Raw genomic sequence first — 19699 nt, forward strand, 5'->3', positions numbered from 1 at the left:
TTAATACAGCGTCGAGTATAATATGTATAAATATAGGCTGAAACAAAGCGAAACAAAAAGAAAACAACTCAAATATACAAAGAATAAAAAGCAGAATAGCACATCATACCTTTATCGCCATACAGACTTCCGAAAGCTTCTGTACGCATGAAAAAGTAAAAAAAAAAGCGATTTAACTCTTTAACAAAGCTGTGTTTGGAAGCATATTTTCAAATCATAATAATACCTTTCTTGATAATGAGAAATATGTAAACTGTTAGATATTTTAACCCCCTTATAGTTACAGGGTATTTGATTTTGATATATTTTGGTGCCCAGAACGTTTTCTGGTCACTTGACGAAACTATATAACCTAACCTTAAAATTTAACAGTTAAAACATTTCCCATTGATAATGAAACACTCTATATATATTTTAACGTAATATTTCATAATTTTATTTGCGAAATAAACTTATAATGAGGGTTTAAAGGGATTAGGTAATGTAAACTAAGAAAAATATATATTTATATATGTATCAAGGTCATTATATAAAAGTAAAGTGAATATTATTATTATTCGGATCAACAGAAAAAACAAAGCAAACACGTGACTTGCAAACTAGATGTTGATAGTAAAATTATAAATTGCGAAGTTAGCAGTAGAAAAAGTGGCGAAATAAGTTTTCAAAAACTGGGAGTCAGTACGGTAGAATTTGTCACACAATATTATATTTGAAATTTGATATATCGAAAGAATTTCAGGTTATATTATGGTAAACATCGAAATTGGGTCGAAACGGCCTTAAAGTACGACATTGTGAATATATATTTATTATGAACTCGTTATTTTATAATTTGGAGGTTACCAAATTTTCGAGATTTCAAATATGGTAACACTGATGTGAATATGTCAAATCTGACATTGCCATCAAAAAGTTTGACAGTTGTCGATTGGTGCAAAGAAATGCTAAAGAGGAGCCAAACCCAACAAAAGTTGTTAGGGCTTGAAGCAGTTCGGAAGCAAATGGTTGCCTGTTTTCTCGGAATAACTGGACATGTCTCAACCGTTCCACAAGAGAAACGTAGAACAGTCAATTCTGAATGGTAAACTAGCATTTGTTTGCCAAAAGTGTTCGGAAAAATCAGGAAAACCAATCGCAGAAGACGAATCATTCTCCATCACGTCAACGCGAGTTCTCAAAAAAACCTCAGTTCGAACCAAAACGTTTTTAAACAGTCAAAACATCGAATTGATGGATCATCCGACGTAGAGTTCCTGTTTGGCATCCAGTGATTTCTTCTTAATAAAACAAATTACGAGGTGAACGTTTTCTTACAACTGAAGAAGCGATTGATGCCTTTAAACCATGTTTTGGAGGTACCTCAATCGGAATGGAGAAGATGTTTCGACAAATTGTTTATAAGCATGAAAAAGTGTATAGAGTTACATTATTTATAACTCAAGACCGGCCGAATTGGCTGAAAATTGGTGGGGAGGTAGCTGAGAACCAGGAGAAGGACGTAGGATATTTTTATCCAGAAGAACGAGAAATTGGACGTGAAGAACGCTGCGTTATTATGGCTTCTTAATCAAAGAGTATTTGAAAGAATTGGAAATTTAGAATGTACTGGGAATGCCAAAACTTTGCACCGAAATGATGACTCATTTAAATGCCTTTTTAAACGTCTATATACTGAAAAATTCATGTAAACTTATTTCCTGATTCATATTGATGCACCAAACAATAACAAACAAAATTTTTTTTTATTTCAGCTCCAATTAATAAAAATGTGTTTTCGACAAAACTGTTTCGATTTTACAAGTTTCATATCCTACCGACGATGCGCAGGCATCTACTAAATCCTAATTTGACAAGTGATGTTTAAACTTCAAACGTCATTCAAGCCACAGATACCGTTTAAAACTTCGGTTTAACAGTTACCGGCTGTCAGGGGGTAGTTTAAACTTTATTTAAAACGAAATTTATTCAAATTGTTCACATTTTAAAGGATTTTCGTGGAATGATTGAAGATTTACACTTTGATGAACTCGACGATGATGATTAAGAAATTATGAACATTATCGACAAGCCGAGAAAACAAAAAGTTATTCGTTCTTAAGCAAATCTTTAAATTGTCTCATTTACTTTTCGAATTCTTTGTTTGTGTTTCTTTCCAAGGTTAACCAAAAGCACGACTTCGTTGTTAGAGAAATTTGAATTGCAAATTATTCTTTGTTCATTTCGGTTCAACTTTCTCAATCAATTAAATTTCGCGCTAGTCACAACTGTAAAGAGCAATCTTATTTAATCTTCTTCTTCTTTGGGTGTCCTCTTCTAACGAAGGTTGGCGATAATCCCAGCAAAGTCATTTCTGTATCTGGCCCTTCTTATCAGCCTCTGAGAGTCTAAACTCGCGAATATTCTTTAGCCATGACGCCTGTCGTTTGCCAGGACCACGTTTTCTTTCGATTTTCCCTTCGATCAGAAGTTGCAAAAGTCTGTATTTGTCATTTCTATATATGTGTCCCAGATACGAGGTTTTTCGAGTTTTTATCAATTCTTTAAGTTCCCTGTCGGTGCCTATTCTTTATCTATCTATCTTATTTATCATTGGTTTGAACTAGAGTTAAAATCATAGTTTAAGCTCTAGTTTAATCTTTAGTTTTAACCTAGATTATAAAATTGGCTTTAAGAAGAAGAAGAACGAATGAAGTTCGTTGTGGTTATGTTATTAGGAGAGATAATGACATATGACATTTTTATGTGACATATGGTTTAGGAATTACCCTGTTGTGGGAAAAAATTTCCTATTTAAGGTTGTAGAGGTGATTTTTCGTATGTGGATGTGTCGTATGCTATTGCGAGTGAAATTGAGTTGATTGAGTGAATTGAGCAAGTGTGTAAAGTAAGAAGATCCAAATGATATATGTTTAAAAATTTTTGATAATTTAAGGCATGCGCAGTAAAGCAGGAATACGTCGTTAATGATAATTTTCAGCAAAATAATTTCAATCGAAAACATAATTAAAAAAAAAAACTGTAAACTAATATATACACACCAATGCACTCCATAGACACACGTGTTAAAATTTATCATGGAATTGACCAGCTTTAATATGGAAATTTAAATTATACAGGATGTTACGATGATGATGGATGTAAACACTAGATAACAGATTTTAAGGTATCGGAAACAATAATTATTGATTGTAATAGCGTTCAATGTTCAATGCAAAAAAATACTTAATAGTAAATTCTTGTCTTTGCCATCACCTCTTTATTTATATGAAGCCATTTTTTTATGTTTGGGATTAGAAAATGATCGGGAACCAGATCAGGTGATCATGTGGTCGATTTTACTAATTTCGACATAGAAATGATTCAAAAAATCAATACAATAATGAATATTTATCGTTTATCTTTTATCTAACCAACCATTAGATAATTTAGAATAAATATTAATATTTTCCTTAACATTCAATGTACTTTTCAACAACAACAAGCAAATTTTCATTAACAATCTTTCCATGTTTCTTGTCGCCCTATTCATGAAAAAGTTCATACGTTTTCTCATACACTAACTTGGATTTGGCCGGTAACATATTAGATACGATTGTCTTTGCTTCTTCAAAATAATTTGAAATTGAAGTAACCTCGAGCAAACACTGTCTATTGACATCATTAAGTAATCTCCTTTTAGCTCCAGACACTTTTCCCAGCGATGTTTACAAGTTCGATACCCTTTTTATAATACGAATCTTCGAGCTCCTCAAAGCAACCATTTTTTTAAGTCTGGCAACACAAAATAATCCGAAGGGTCTAAATCTTACGAATAGGGTGCAAGAGGTAGAAATTCAAATTTCAATTCAATCATTTTGGACATTGCAATAACGGATTTGAGAGCTGGTGCATTGTCTTGATGAAACAACATTTTCTTCTTTTCTTCTTAGCCAAAAACTGCAGTTTTTGCTTGATTTCTTCGCTCAAAACTTTACAATAACTTCGCGTTATACTCGCCGTTGATAGTTTTTCCTTATTCAAGATATCAAATGAAAATTGTCCCACGCGCATCCCAAAAAACCGACGCCATGACTTTTTCTGCAGATGGAACGATCTTTGCCTTCTTTAGAGCCGGTTTTCCCTTTTCAGTCCATTGTTTTGATTGTTCCTTTGTTTTGGGTGTGAAGTGATGGTTCCACGTTTCATCTATGGTTATGAAACTGCGCAAAAATTCAGCTTCCCGACGCTGTTTTTGTTCCACTGTAAGCAAACGTGGCACCCATCTTGCGCACAGCATTTTCATGTCCAAATTTTCAGTTAATATGCGATGTACCCCACTTTTTGTAATGCCTACTATGTCTGGTAGCTCGCACATCAGAACAGCTTTGAGGATTTCCTTCAGAATTTCCGCCATTGTCACCTCATTTGGTGACATGGGAGAAAAAGCGACGTAAGCACTACCAGAAAGTTTTACTAGAGTATGCATAGAAGAAAAGATCTCTGAAGATTGGAAAATGGATTTGATACTACCAGTGCACAAAAAGGGAGAGAGCAAGGACTGCAATATCGAATAATATCCTTGTTCTGTACACCGCTAAAGCTTTTTGAACAAATAACCTAAAAGATACTGCGAGCTAAAATTTAACAAACTTCGACAAGTGGATTTCGGAAAAGTAGAAGATCATGTCTTCACTATAGAAGAAATTATTTGTAGAAAAATGACATCTAAATCATTATATACATTGCTTTAATAGACAGGAATGATTTTCGATAAAATCCCATGAATGAAAATATGGAAGAAACCCCAATAAAAAGAAATGTTAGCAGCGAATTAACAAGAGTCACTAAATTCCTGTACAAAGAAACGAGAAATAAGGTAATAAGCAGAAATATGGATTCAGAGATGTTCACAACACAAGAAGAAGTGCAACAAAGATGTATTCTGAGCTCGTTACTATTCATAGCTTTAATGGATAAATCAATTAGAAGCTCAGAAAAGAAAGGTGAACCACTTTATATTGATACCGTCAACTATTGCGCCTTAATGTATCGGTATGCGCTTTTTGAGATGATATAATTATCATATCAGAAAACTAGAAGGATCTACAATAAAATTTAAACCTTTGGAATCAAATACTGACTGAAATTTGTAAAGCAGAAAATTGAAATCATGATTGAGGAGCAGCTTATAGAACAGATTAGTAGCTTCCAATGCCTAGAAATGATGTTGCTAAAAACAGGAAGACGGGATTTCGAATTAAAGATTAGAATGGAGAACGCGATCAAGGTATACTATGCACTAATCAAGAGGCTCATAAAGAAATAGCAATTTAGAGGCCAATCCTTACATATGGCTGTGAATCCTGGGTTGACAAAGAGGAAGTTAGAGTGAAGTTAGAGCAACATAGATGACATACCTTAGAATAATGAAAGGAATAATTAGAAACGAAGACTTAGAAGCTCGCATCTACGAGAAGATGTAAAAATTGAACCCATACAAGAATTAATAGAAAGGAAGCAACTAGGGACCATCTACAAAGGATTGATAGCATGGTGCTAGTTAAAAATATTTGGGACAGTAAAAAACCAGTGAAAAGTAAGAAAAGAATACCTGGGACAACACGCTATGAAAAATCTTAGAAAAGAAAGGAAGTTTATGGCGCGAAACAAAAAATTTGGCGCGAGATAGAAGGGTCTGGAAACTTTTCATAAGTAATTAGTGAAATACACCTTATATGGTAAAAAAAAGAAAGTGCTGACATCTTCAGGTTGAGGTCGGATTGCTTAGAAAACCCTCGTATGTAATGAAAGTTCTTTCAAGGAATAATTTTCCTTATTTCTGTAATATTATAATTATAACCCAATAAACAAACAGTTGTATTAGTATTTATATATAACTGTAATATAGTGATTGTGAGTGGAAAACAATAAATCGTTATCTAAAAATAACCTAAACGTCCATATAAAGCTGTTCATATTTCATATGCAGTTGTGTGAGACCACATCATGCGCACGTATATAAAAATTACTTACTACATAGTGTAAAATGCCCACCACAAAACGCAGACCACCAAAGGATAAATTGAAAATAAAATAAAAAACATAAAGTTAGGTTAGGAAGGGAAAAATGTTATCGAATATGATTGGATGTAGCATTTTTGTACATCTAACTACTAATCACTATTTTGATTTGTTTATAGTTTTTGTGACGTAAATTATAGTCACGTGATAAATTGTTATTAAATTGAGAACGAGCCATTTTAACGATTTTCAAAAGTATCGACAATTGACTAATGACAGTTAAATAAGTGTCATTTATTACAAACCGGGTGGTTCTATTTAAAAAAATAAAGAAATTTGATATTTATTAAGTCCAACTTTAAACACTTTTTATACACACCCTGTATAAAATGAAAAAATTTTCAACATAGATTCAAATACGTCTGACCTTGCTAATAGCAACCGAACAGAAACCATTTTCATATATTTAAGGGTATCTTCGTAAAAAAATAATTTGTAAGGGTCTGCAACTGTTATTTTTTTTTACAAAAAAATTAATAACTCGAAAAGTATGGATTTTTCGAAAAAAGTTTTTAGATAAAAGTATACTAGAATTTTACGTAGATTTCAAAAATGTATTAATATATAGGGTGTTCCACTTAAAATAACAAAGTTATTTTCCGATGGAACCGGTGAAACCGGAAGTCGACCATCTTTGAAAATATTTTTAAAAACTATTTTCCCATATACAGATAGTTTTAACTCGTCGTGGGACACCCTGTATAAGCAATTAGGCAATCTAAGAAAACAGCTCATTCAAAATGACGACCGTGGGGTAAACAATAGACTTCCTCCTATGTACCATTGTTAGTTTTTCTTGGCTTTTTCCGGTAGTGAGAGTTGTTTTCTATGGTTTCTTATTTTTTGATGTTAAGAAGAATCCATATATACTTTTTAGATATATTTCAGTGAACTAATACAACCGAAACTGCATATTTTTGAATTTTTTTTAATCAATCTGTGAGTGAATCAATTTTGAAAGGTTGCAAAATGATAACCCATTAGCATCTGAAAGTTACAACAAAAAACTTAGAGCTTTAGGTGGAGTTTCATTAAATGAATAGAGCTTTAGTCAGAATCTTGCTCATTTTCCACTAGTTTCCAAATCCAATATACATACTTATCAAACTACATTTCCCGATTATCTAAACTAGGCACAACACAAAACCATATTTCCGTATTAAAAAGCCATTTCTTAGTAAAAATGGGTCTAAAATTCCACAAAAAGTTCACGAATCATACAGAAACTTACGACAAAAGCATTTGTTTACCCCACGGCCTCCATTTATAAATGAATTTTGACAATTCGTTAGATATATTGCCCAATTGACAAGATAATTGAAAAATAGATCAGTCAAATTGACTGTCATTTAATCAATCCGTTTTTCCAAATGACCTTGAACGTATTTGACGTTCAGGAATACCAACAAATTATTTTATTGTCCATTTTATTGATTATAAATTGGATCAACCATCATCTGTACGTCAATGAAACTGAAAACCTGTCGAATACATCGCTACTGTCCGTGAATAAATAAAGGAAAATCTGTGCCAATCGTTTTCACGTTTATCGCAGTTTTCTTATTAAACAGGTGGCAAATTGGAACTTGCTTGAAGTAATAACTTATAATTTTGAGATGTGTGCGGGAAAAAAATAATATAAACATAACATTGGGTCATTGAAGTGGTTTGATTTTCAACCGTCACATTTTTTTTTTTTTTTTTTAAAGAAAAATGACAAAACCTGGCCGGGGAATGATTATTAATGGTGAATATTTTCGAAATGATCCCCATCTGAACTTGCACAATAATCAAGTCGTTTTTGAATGCTATGAAAAATTTGTTCAATAGGAAACTTGCATTTTTGATTATTTCCTTTATTTTATAAGTTGTTGATATGATATAATGTCAAAAACTAAAATATTTATTTATATATGGAAAAATAATATCTAAATATTTGATTGAAAATCGCAAAAATTTAAAATTTCTAACTACCTAAGAAAACAGTTGTCTGCTTGGTGATCACGAGGTTATCGTTGCCGACAACGTAGCGTGTGCTGGTATAATACAGTTTTTATTTATTAGTTACGTATTAATAAAACATTTTTCTATTGTATATAAGAATAAAGTGAATAAACGTTTTATAGGTTAAGTTCTTACATTATTACATAACCACGTTAAAAATTAAAAGCATAATAAACTTAATTATTATAAACTATCAAAATAAGTTAAATTTGAACCTAATTTTCAACCCATTTTTGTTATACGAATTTTTTGGCATCATAAAAAAACTTTATTAGGTGTTTTAGTTTTGATATTTTTACATCCCAACACAAAACACGATTTATATACCATTTTTCAGATTAATCACAGTTTAATAATAGAGAAAAACTGTATCATATGTTCAGTTTTTATTTTATACTTATGACGTCACGCAATATGGCGACATTATTGAAATGTTTAAACTACCTACAAAATTTTTGAACTTTTAATAATTTTTTTCTATATAAATTTTGATCAAAAATTTAAAAAAAAAGTATTAAAAGTTGTATATAAGCTATGCAATACTATTTTTTTTCTCAAACCATGCAAGTACCCTATTGTAGATGAAGAAAGATCAGAAATTCTTTTTCTGCTAGCTCCACTCAAATCATCTTTAGTCTTGGGTCTTTCAGGAAATTCCCATAAGAATAAATCACACGGGTGTAAGTCCGGTGAATACAGGGGCCAATCTATACCTGCTTGTGCAAACTTGGGATATTCTAAACTGAAGACGCGTTCACCATAAACTTAGTAATACCATAAAGTCAAATATATATTTTGTATTTTTACTTTTTCTTCGTACATAAAGTCACTCATTTTAAAGTACACGTCGTCTCAATAGAAACTGACAACATTCCAGAATATACCTACGTCGGCCCAGCCTTATACGGTAGAGGAGAAGGGGAAAGATACTTTAGACAACTTTCCATTTGTCATTCGTTATGACCTTTCATTCTATGTTAGCCTAAGAACTCCTGGACCACACTACGTAACTGTACAGTCTAAGTTACACCCGTATAAAATTTAACTAGCCCGTGAGATTTTTTCACACAAGTGTAGATTTTGGGTTTGAGGTTTTTAGAAGACGTTGGCTAGAACATCACCTTCAATCGCAACCATCTTCTTTTGACCTGATCTACGCAGGTGGTGGTATAATCATCTCAAGTAGAGATTATATTAACCAGCCATCGAGATTGTGCGATTTGATCCCATTAGATTTTTCTTGTGGGGTCTTCCTTAGTCTCCGATCTATGCGGTAAAGCTACGAACCCCCAGCGATATTTAAAACCATCATAACCATAGATCAAATTAATTTCAATTTATCAGTCGGAGTTTTCTGAAGAAGTCGCGGCATAAAATTCCGAAATTACCTCATTTGTTTTATACAAATTTAAATATTTATAAAATGTGATCTTTTAGAAGTTTTTATCTACCAATTAGTCGGTTCAATTAATTATTAAAATGTAAATATTGTTAAATAGATTTTAATAATTTGATGCTAAAAATATTTGACCCTTTTAAAAATAACCATTCTGTTTACAAATATTTTTAAATTCGCATTTTGAACATTGAAGTTGTGTATAGATAACAAAAATCATTATCGTTTTTGTCTGTTATGCTCTTATATACACACATTGTTCACCAATATTCATAACTGAAGTATCTGGTCCTTCGAGCCGGAAACTAATCAATGACATGAGGCTCGAAGGACCACATGATGTAATTATGAATATTGGCACAATGGTAGTAAACTGTATTCAGTATAGAACACTTACATACAGTAGTCATTTCACATTTTGAACTTTCTGAAAGGAGTGGAATTAATAGATCAGCAGTACGATAGCTTGAAAAGGAGACAGTAGACTCTTGAGGACTAAACCTTTATCCACATCCTCTGGAAGTGTGAGAGTCTACTAAACTCCATAGCATTACATCTGGGGCTAATAGAAGTGAAGATATTCAATAGCAAGAGCTACTTTACATTCTGAACTTTCTGAAAGGAATGGAATTAATAGATCAACTGTAAATAGTAATCATCCCCAGTACCACAGCTTGAAAAGGAGACAGTAGACTCTTGAGGACGCTAGGTTGAGCAGAATCTTTTAGGTAGAGGACTAAACCTTTATCGACATCCTCTGGAAGTGTGAGGGACTACTAAACTCCAGAGCATTACATCTGGGGCTAATAGAAGTGAAGACATTCAATAGCAAGAGCTACTTTACATTCTGAACTTTCTGAAAGGAGTGGAATTAATAGATCAGCTGTTAATACTGAAGATCCTCAGTACAACATCTTAAAAATGAGACACAATAAATCTTTTGAGTGAAAGTGTGAATTATACAAGAAATTTTTGAGATATAATAGAGGCAATTGCCAAATCCTATAGGAGGAGATGACTTCGGATAAAGCATCGTCATTAATATTGTGAAATAGCTGTAGAGATGAAGTAGTCAGAGTTCTTTTGTCACAGCGCTAGTAGTCTTTTGTCAGTTAGTCAAAACATAAATTGTACCTTGAATTTTCGCTTATTCTGCATTGTAAAAAACATTTTGATATTAAAAATGATATCTTACCCCTCTGCTTCCGAATATATGGAAGAGTCCTCCTCGTTTCTTCATCGCCTTATTTGTTATCGTTCCTTTGACAGTATAACTTCCTTCTTTAACTTTACCACTTGTTGGTATACTACTAATATTACTAGCACTTCCCGAATCGCTTCCTGCTTTTGATAAATCTTCGAACGGAAAATCTTCGGGCGGTTGAAAACCAGATTTGTATTTTTCTATAACTAATAAAGTATCCTGGGGAAGAAAAAAAGAACAAATTAGATCAAAACCAAACAGGAGAAAAAAATTATTAAAACTGACCTCTTTTTCGTTAATTATATCCGCAGCTTTGAGGATTCCGTCTAAACATTTATTTATGATAGGGAAAACGTTACGTTCGATATCGACTGAAGCGCGAATGAAATTTTTTATATTTTTTATTCTCTTTTCATCCAGTTCTTGAAGTTGCCTAAATACTTCCGGTAATCCGGATCTGAAATTAAAATTATCGACTCAAAAATAATTATTTGGTTATTGAAGACGATAACAAAGGTGCAGCTAAATGTCTTATTTTTTCGGGTATTTATTGTGCTCGGGAAGATCTAGTGAGAGGGTAAACGTAACCAAATATCTGTATCTATACAGAATAAAATGTATACTATCATTATAACAACTTCTTCTTCTTCTTTCTCTTTTCCTCCTCCTTCTTCATATTCTTCTTCTTTCAATGCATATTCACTAATGTATTTTCTATCGCTTCTCTATTTTTTGCGGTGTGTATTAAGGATTGTATATCGTGTAGTCCTGTCCACTGCCTGATGTTTCGTAGCCAAGAAATTTTCTTCCTTGCGATCCTTCTATTTCCCTCAATTTTACCTTCGAACAGAAGGTGAAAAAATTGATATTTGTTGTTTAGCATAATGTACCCTAGGTGCGCCGTTTTACTCTTCTTAATTAATTCAAATAATTCACAGATGCGTCTTAGAGTTTCTTCGTTTTCAAATTTAGCCGTAAAAGGCATCTCAAGGATTCTGCGGTGCTGCCATATCTCGAAAACCTCCAACTTGTTAATCACTATCGTCTTCAATGTCCAGCCTTCCATGCCATAGAGAAGCACCGATCAAACGTAGTACTCCACGACAAGTAAGCACTTTTCGAAACCTCAAGAATGCCTGTCGGGCTTGTTCAATGCGACATTTTATTTCTTGGTCTGATATCAAGTCTTCATGGAGTCAAATTCCTATATATTTGAAGGTATCCACCCATAACAACACTTACAATTAAAATATTTGGTCCTTCGAGCCGGATACCAAACTATGGAAGGCTCGAAGGACCAGACAATGTAATTGTCAGTGTTGGTATTAAATATTTTAGAATATGGCGAATCTTTACTTCATTTTCATTATACATTTAATACGAAATTTGATGGATATCAGTTAAAAAGTTAGAAACAGGACATGAACTTGATTACCGAAGGTCAGATTTCTTATACTCGAAGAAAAAAAATTCTCCTATTACGATCCAAAATAAACAAAATTTCATGTTTTTAACCACATTTTTTAAATAATCTTTGTATGAGGGGTTGTTTTTAAGGGTAGGTGAGCTGTATAATGTCAAAATATTAAAGTCGTGATACAAAACAATCAAAATTTATTATATTTGAACATAACTGTAGCCCATTACCGCTTTAATTCATTAGTTTTCAATTTATTGGAGTAAGATTGATGAAGGTCTTAAAAATTGCGACGTTTCGGTCGATTTTAAGCTTGAATGAATGTACTATTGCACATTTAGGTTTAATTAATTATCCAAAAAAACGGAATCTTACCTAAAATGTTGTCGCTGTAGCTCGTTAGTTCTTTGCAACTGTTGTGCGTATTCATTTTTCGCTAAATCACAAGCTTGCGTCTTATGTGACATATTCGATCTTTGTTTTTCCACTTCGGCTCTCGACAAATTAAAATCCGCGTCCGCTTTTTGAAAACTTTCTATCGCCTTTTCCGATTCTTTGTACGCTTTATCGTACGCTTTTTTCGCTCTTTGTAATGCCTCGATTTGAGCTTGGAGAGATTGTGATAGCCGTAAACCTTCCTGTAGTTGTTTCTGAAACGAAAAGAGACAAATTTCACTCATACACATATACACTACAGGTCGAAAGTTTCTGTCATTATATTTCAAAATAATACACGAAATTAAAAATAAAAGCGTCCGTTATTTGGTTAGTTTATACGATTTTAGTTTGTCGATAAATGCGACAAGTTAAAACTTGCAAGATTTATAATTCTTTAACTGGTAATTATTTTTTCGATGTTTATGATTATAGTTTAGTCCTGTAAAACGCAAGAACGTGTTGTGATTTACACCTATTGGATTAAATCATCATATTGTAAAGTTCGTATACGAATTGTATTTGTTCTCGCAAATTTAGACTCGTAAGTTTCAAAAAGAGCAAAACCAAGAAAATATCGGTTGGAATTCATGCCTTTATAATCTAGGCAAAAGGAACCGTACCAACGGCGCCAAATTAAAAATATCTCAACGTACCGTGGGCTACTACGTAAAAAAATATGCAGGAGTTTTGGAGATACGAGGTCTGGTTATTGAATAACGAGACTGCTGGCCTAGAGGTCGCCCTATACTGGTGGGGTAAAAAACGAGTACTGCGTTGGGTATCTAGATATTTTGTCTATGCACGTCCCAAAAGACGTTTCCGTTACTATTATAGTATTTGTGCAGTAGCGATTCGAAACGAACGTGTGACGAAAAACTTCTTGCATTTTCTGGAAAACTATGCTTTTCCTTGAAAAATAATGCATTGCGAAGTTGTAGAATACAAAATTCCTGACAACTTTTGTCCGAAACTTTTTTCTAAATAACGCATATTTTCACCGCTAGGGGGCGCACACGGGACGTATTGGCACAGTGTGATTTCTCGGCTCTTACAGGTCCAATTGAGCTGAAATTTTCACAGGATATTACAAATATTTGTCCACACGACCCGGGTTCCTCTATTTCAAAGTCTTTCGTTAATTTTAAAACAATGTATCTCTGTCTTTCCAGTTCATAAATGGGAACATTTGTATCGTGTGAGAAGCCGCTCGGAGCTGACAAAATTCTGACAAACCCTGATTAAAACAAGCCGTGCCAGAGGAGATGGAAAAATTGAGCGTTTCCTTGACTCCTAAATCCATCGAATAAACTTGGAAAAACTAACTTTTGAAAATTTTGTTGCCAGGAATTCTGTACTATACAACTTTTCAATCCATTTTTCCGAAAAATCGTAACTAATTCGCAAAGGGATCAGAAGAATCGCACAAACCCAATTACACGACACAATTTTTCTAAACCTTCTAGCGGGAAAATTAAGCAAAACTGGAAAAAACGTTCCAGACAAAAGTTATACGAAATCTTATGCTCTATAAGGCTGTGATTTAAATTTTTTCTCCAGGACTCATATTTTTCCAGAAAAATCGGAAAAACTGATTTTTAAAAAATGTGCGCGTCCCCTAGCGGCGAAAATTTGCGTTAATTAGAAAAAGTTTCGGACAAAAGTTGTCGGGAATTTTGTTTACTACAACTTTACAAAGTACTATTTTCCCCGGAAAAGCTTAGTCTTCCAGAAAATGCAAGAAATGAGTTTTGAAATCTTCTGCGCGCCTTCTAGCGGCTTAACTATGCAACGTACGACAAAATGTTTAATGGCAAAGTTGGAGGAAATTTAATTACCTACAACTCGTCTCAGTTAAGTTTTTCGCTGGGACGCATAGTTTTCTCGCAAAATAGTGAAATAAGTGTAAAAACAGCTATTACAACTCAAACAATCATTTTTCTCGAATAAATCAGTAGCAGATCGTACAATTAAACGTTCATATATTGAATAACAAAAAACTAGCATCTCCAAAGCAAAAAATGCTTTACAATGAAAGGATTATCCCATAAAACTAATCCAATATAACTTTCAAATACAGAAAATCGTGGTAAACGTTTCGAAAAATGGCGTTTGAAATTTACGCATGTGATTTATACAAAAAATTTCATCTCTCCGTCAATCTACTATGCCTGGACCATACAATAGGCCTTTCCCTTCTTCTTGGAAGTCACGCAGAACTGCTCCGTCTTCCCTTTTCGAGATTCGAATCTGTTTTACAGCATCACTCGTACGCCTTTCTGAACGGTAGATCCGAGACCAATTACGCTGTTGATCAGTTTGTGGGCCGATTTTCACTCCCGTGGTTTGCAATGTCTTCAGGATAGATTCGAATCCTTCGTTGAAGATTATGACACCGAGAAACGTGGCGATTTCAACCACTTTTAGCCCAGAATGGAGGTGCTTCGGAGCAAAGAACCAGATTAACGAATTGAGCGACTTATTATTTTGAGTTTACGCTACCAGACATCTGTTTTAACAATTTTTCTTTGGATAAATCCTCGTAAATTGGCTATAACTTTGGGCCCAATTCACAAAGGGTTCAGATAGCAGTTAGATTCAGGTATATTAACACGCAGAGTGCCATAATGAAAACACAAATATTGATGTTTTTTTGGCCAAAACTTTTTTAATTGTATTACTTTATTATTAGTCTAATAATAATAAAAATATTGAATAGAGAGGAATATTCAAGTTATTTTTCAACATGACGGCCTTTTTGTCGTCGGATTGTATTGATCCCTACAGCCTCAAGCGACTGATATGCTTGGGGGGGGGGGGGCGTTGGCTAAGCAAACCGACGCGCATTCTTGTAGATTTCTGTTTCCAATAGGGACTTGACAATTTTGAATTTAGTTTGTGAACGCACCTTTTTGACTTAACATTGAACTGTCACTGTCAATTTATTCAGTAGACATAACCTTTTCATTACGGTGAAGTACAGGTACCAACAACGTCTGAAAATCTTAAAAATTTACAACAGAAATTCAGAGTCGGTGGCCGCTACTTTAAGAGCGTTAACTTCGATTTTCGGTCGTAATTCTCGACCTAGTAGACAGGCTGTAACAAGTTTAGTGAAAAAGTTTGAGTCTACATTGTGTGCGAGTGGGACTACGGGTTAGTCGAAGTGTCGAAAATATCGCTGCCCTTGAAACGTCCGTAGCAAATGATCCAAATCAGTCAATTCCACGACGTTCTCAAGAGTTGGGCATCGCCAAGACCTTACTTTACACCCATACAAGATCAGGCTCACTAAAGAATTGATGCCACAAAAGATAACTGTTTAGTGCTATATTTTTTCGTCGACGATAATGGTCGCCGAGTTACTGTGAATGGTGATCGTTATCGCGCCATGATTATCGATTATTTTTGGCCCGAATTGGAATACATGGACTTGGACAGCATGTGGTTTCAACAGGACGGTGCCACAAGCCACATAGCACACGTTACAATCGATTTATTGAAGAACAAGTTTGATGAGCTTGTTATCTCAAGACCAGTCGATTGGCCACCTTGTTAGTGCGATTTAACGCCACTAGATTTTTTTCTTTGGGGCTACGTCAAGTCATTGGTCTATGCTGATAAGCCGACGACGTTGGAAGAGCTCAAAGCCAACATTGAACGCAAATTAGCAGCCGTTTCGGTCGAAATGTGTGGCCGAGTCATGGAAAATTGAGTCCAACGAATCAACTACTGCAAACGTGCCCGCGGTGGCCATATGAGCGAAGTCCAGTTCCATTCATAAATGTTTTGATTGTACTTTAACCCGATAATAAAGTTTTTGAAATATCTCAAATGGTTTTCACTTTATTTTGAAATAAAGTTTTCAAGTCCTTATTAGAAAACCCCTTTCGGACAGCACGTCGCGCGCTCCTTATATATGCTCCGCTCCAAGGCCGTAACATTTTCTACAGAATTTTTCGATCCGAGAAACTAGAGGACCCCTTTTAGAATACGCGTATTTTATATTTATCACCTGCGATACTAATTATTATAAACAATAATGTATTATAGTTATTATTAACACGTTCACATTAACATTTATTTGTAAGAAAATTTTTACATAGCTTTAACAACAGAACTTATTATATTATCTCATTTCTTCCATTCGCTCAGTAGTCGGTTGGTCGGACAGCGTTGCCAGTTTTCATGAGTTTTGAATTAATTCTGGCGTGAACATACTCCCCGCGTTGAAAGCATAAGGATGGCTTTCAAAGGTCAACTGGAAGGGGGCAGATTTTTTGAAAGCTTCTTTTGATGATTTCTCCAGAGGGAGTTCTTATAGAAGCGACCCTAGCGATACCGTCAGGGCCTCTATGGAGCTTGCTGATTCTACCTAATAACCACTGAGTGGGCATAGTGTTCTCGCCTTTCACTAAAACGAGAGAATCTTCTACTAGATGGCCTTGGTTGGACTTCCATTTGGTGCGTCTTTGGAGCTCCGCAATGTACTCAGATTTCCATCTGTTCCAGAAGTGCTGTGCTAATTGTTGTACGAGCTGAAATCTGGAAAGTCGATTCATTTTTATGTCGGTGACATCTTGATCAGGTGCTGCAATTATTGGTCTTCCAATCAAGAAGTGAGCTGGGGTAAGAGGTCCAAAATCGTTGGGATCAGAGCTCAGTGGGCATAAAGGACGCGAATTCAAAATCGCCTCGATTTGTGCGAGAACTGTGGCAAATTCTTCAAATGATAAATGAACTTGGGTCAAAACGCGCCTTAAATGATGCTTTACGCTTTTGACAGCTGCTTCCCACAAACCTCCGAAATGAGGAGAGTAGGGTGGTATAAAACTCCACTCTATATTCTGAGAGCTACATTTCTCGATTATAGTGTTGCTGCCATGTTTTAGAAAATCCTTTAGCTCTCGCTGTGCCCCGACGAAGCTTGTTCCATTGTCGGACAATATTTTTGATGGTTTGCCTCGTCTAGAGACAAAACGATATAGCGCTTGAATAAATGATTCTGAAGAAAGGCTAGAAATCAATTCCAAATGGACTGCTTTAGTTGATAAACAAATAAATACGCCAATGTAACATTTACTTAAACGACAACCTCTACCTTTCTTATCGTTAATCATAAATGGCCCCGCGTAATCAACTCCCACTATTGAAAATGCACTAGAAGGATTAGTTCTATCGCGCGGTAAGTTGGCCATAATTGGCTGTATGGTTTTAGCATTGAATTTGAAGCATTTCACACAATTCTTAACAGTCTTTCGTGCAAGATTTCTACCGGATATAACCCAGTAATTTTCTCTTATAGTGCTTAAGAGCAGCTGAGGGCCGCCATGCAATAGGCGTTCATGTTCTTGTAAAAATAGTAGCTTTGAAAAATGATGCTTTGAATTGATCAAAATTGGATGCCTTTTGTCAAAGGAGTAATTTGAATGTTTTAGTCGCCCTCCTACGCGTAGCAAACCATCGGGTTCTAGAAAGGGACTAAGACTTAATAGATTACTATGGGAGCTCAAAGGCTTGTTATTTTTCAATGTTTCAATTTCGGTAGAATACGATTGAGATTGACAAATTCGAATGAGACATTTTAGAGAATCACTTAACTCCTGTACTGTAAGAGAACCGCCTCTTCTGCGATTTCTCTGAAGACAATTATCCTTAAATCGTAAAATGTATGCCATTGTTCGTTGCATTCTTGAGAAATTTGAAAAACGTTCAAAGGGAAAACTCAGAGTAGGGGGCGCAACATTGGTCAGAAGACTGGATTTAAGTTCAGGTAAATCATGAAGCACCTCCAGCTTGTCATTGGGCCAAAAACTTGGGTCCTTAGCTAGCCAAGTAGGGCCGCGCCACCACAAATCAGAGTTTAAAATTTGACTAGGATATATTCCCCTTGAAGCAATATCTGCTGGATTATCGTGGGTGGGGATGTGCCTCCAATCGGCGTGTTTAGTGAGAGACTGAATTTCTGCCACTCTATGGGCCGTGAATGTTTTTAGCAGATTCGGGCTTGTGCGTACCCAAGCTAGAGTTATAGTTGAGTCCGACCAAAGTGTGAAAGATTTGAATTGAATTTTCAAAGCAGTTTTAGCTTTATCTGTTAGGCGGGCTAGAAGCAATGCTGCGCATAATTCCAACCGCGGGATTGGTATTGTTTTTATAGGTACCACCTTTGCTTTGGCGCATAACAGGGATACATGAACCTTTTGATCGGAATCAATACTTCTCAAATAAACACAGGCTCCGTAAGCCTTTTCCGAAGCGTCAGCGAAACCATGCAGTTGTAATTCAACAGCATTCTTGCAAATAGCTTGTCTGTTTAACTCAAGATCGTTCAAAATAAGAAGCTCCTTCTCCAACCTTACCCAATTTTCAGATATAGCTTTTGGAATAGCGTCATCCCAAGCTAATTTATTTTCCCATAATTTTTGCATTATCATTTTTGCGATAATAGTACATGGGCTTAGTAAACCAAGGATGTCGAATATTTTTGATATAGTAGATAAAATTGTGCGTTTTGTGACCTTTGTACCTATAGGATTGGTATGAATTTTATATTGAAGCTTATCGTTATTGCAAACCCATATCAAGCCTAATGTTTTTGTTTTGCCATCATGCGCAAATTCTAGTATATCGGATTTTAAATCATTTGAACTTATATTTTTGAGCGCGTTGGTGTCGTTAGAGCACCATTTTCGGAGTGCGAAACATCCCGATTTAAGAGTGTCACTTATCGCTTTACATATGTATTGCGCATGCTCAAGTGTAGGTGCACCTGTTAACAGGTCATCTACATAAAAGTCGTGCTTAATGATTTCGGCTATTTCCGGGTTCATTTCTTGAATATCCTCGGCGAGTTTAGCTAAACAGCGTATTGCAAGATAACTGGCAGAGGCTTGCCCGTATGTAACGGTATTTAGCTGGTAGACTTCCAGGTTATCACTCGGATTTTCGCGCCATACAATTTTTTGCAAATGCCTTTGCTCGGGCGTTATTGAAATTTGCCGGTACATTTTAACTATGTCTGCCGAAACTACATAGTTATATTTCCTAAACCTTAAGACTATTGATAGTAAATCGTCTTGTAAAACGGGTCCAATGACTTGAATATTGTTGAAGGATAGACCGTTGCTAGAGGGCGCTGATGCATCGAAAACTACCCGTAGTTTTGTGGTCAAACTCT

At 34.9% G+C, this 19699-nt stretch overlaps 1 protein-coding gene across 6 annotated transcripts in view; it reads right to left on the reverse strand.

Moving 5' to 3' along the window:
- LOC130449803 (formin-binding protein 1-like) overlaps nt 1-19699 on the reverse strand; it is a 102537-nt gene that overhangs the window by 13516 nt on the left and 69322 nt on the right. For 4 of the 6 annotated variants that reach the window (XM_056787821.1, XM_056787819.1, XM_056787820.1 and 1 more), the window contains exons 5-7: nt 12460-12734; nt 10953-11124; nt 10659-10886 (exon numbers count right to left, since the gene is read on the reverse strand). In XM_056787821.1, the coding sequence (XP_056643799.1) occupies nt 10659-10886; nt 10953-11124; nt 12460-12734 (675 nt within the window). Of the gene's footprint in view, nt 1-109; nt 140-10658; nt 10887-10952; nt 11125-12459; nt 12735-19699 lie in introns of all 6 variants that reach the window. The other 2 variants (XM_056787816.1, XM_056787815.1) reach the window with 1 other exon arrangement.

This window comes from Diorhabda sublineata, chromosome 10 (assembly GCF_026230105.1).
Source record: "Diorhabda sublineata isolate icDioSubl1.1 chromosome 10, icDioSubl1.1, whole genome shotgun sequence".
NCBI lineage: Eukaryota > Metazoa > Arthropoda > Insecta > Coleoptera > Chrysomelidae > Diorhabda > Diorhabda sublineata.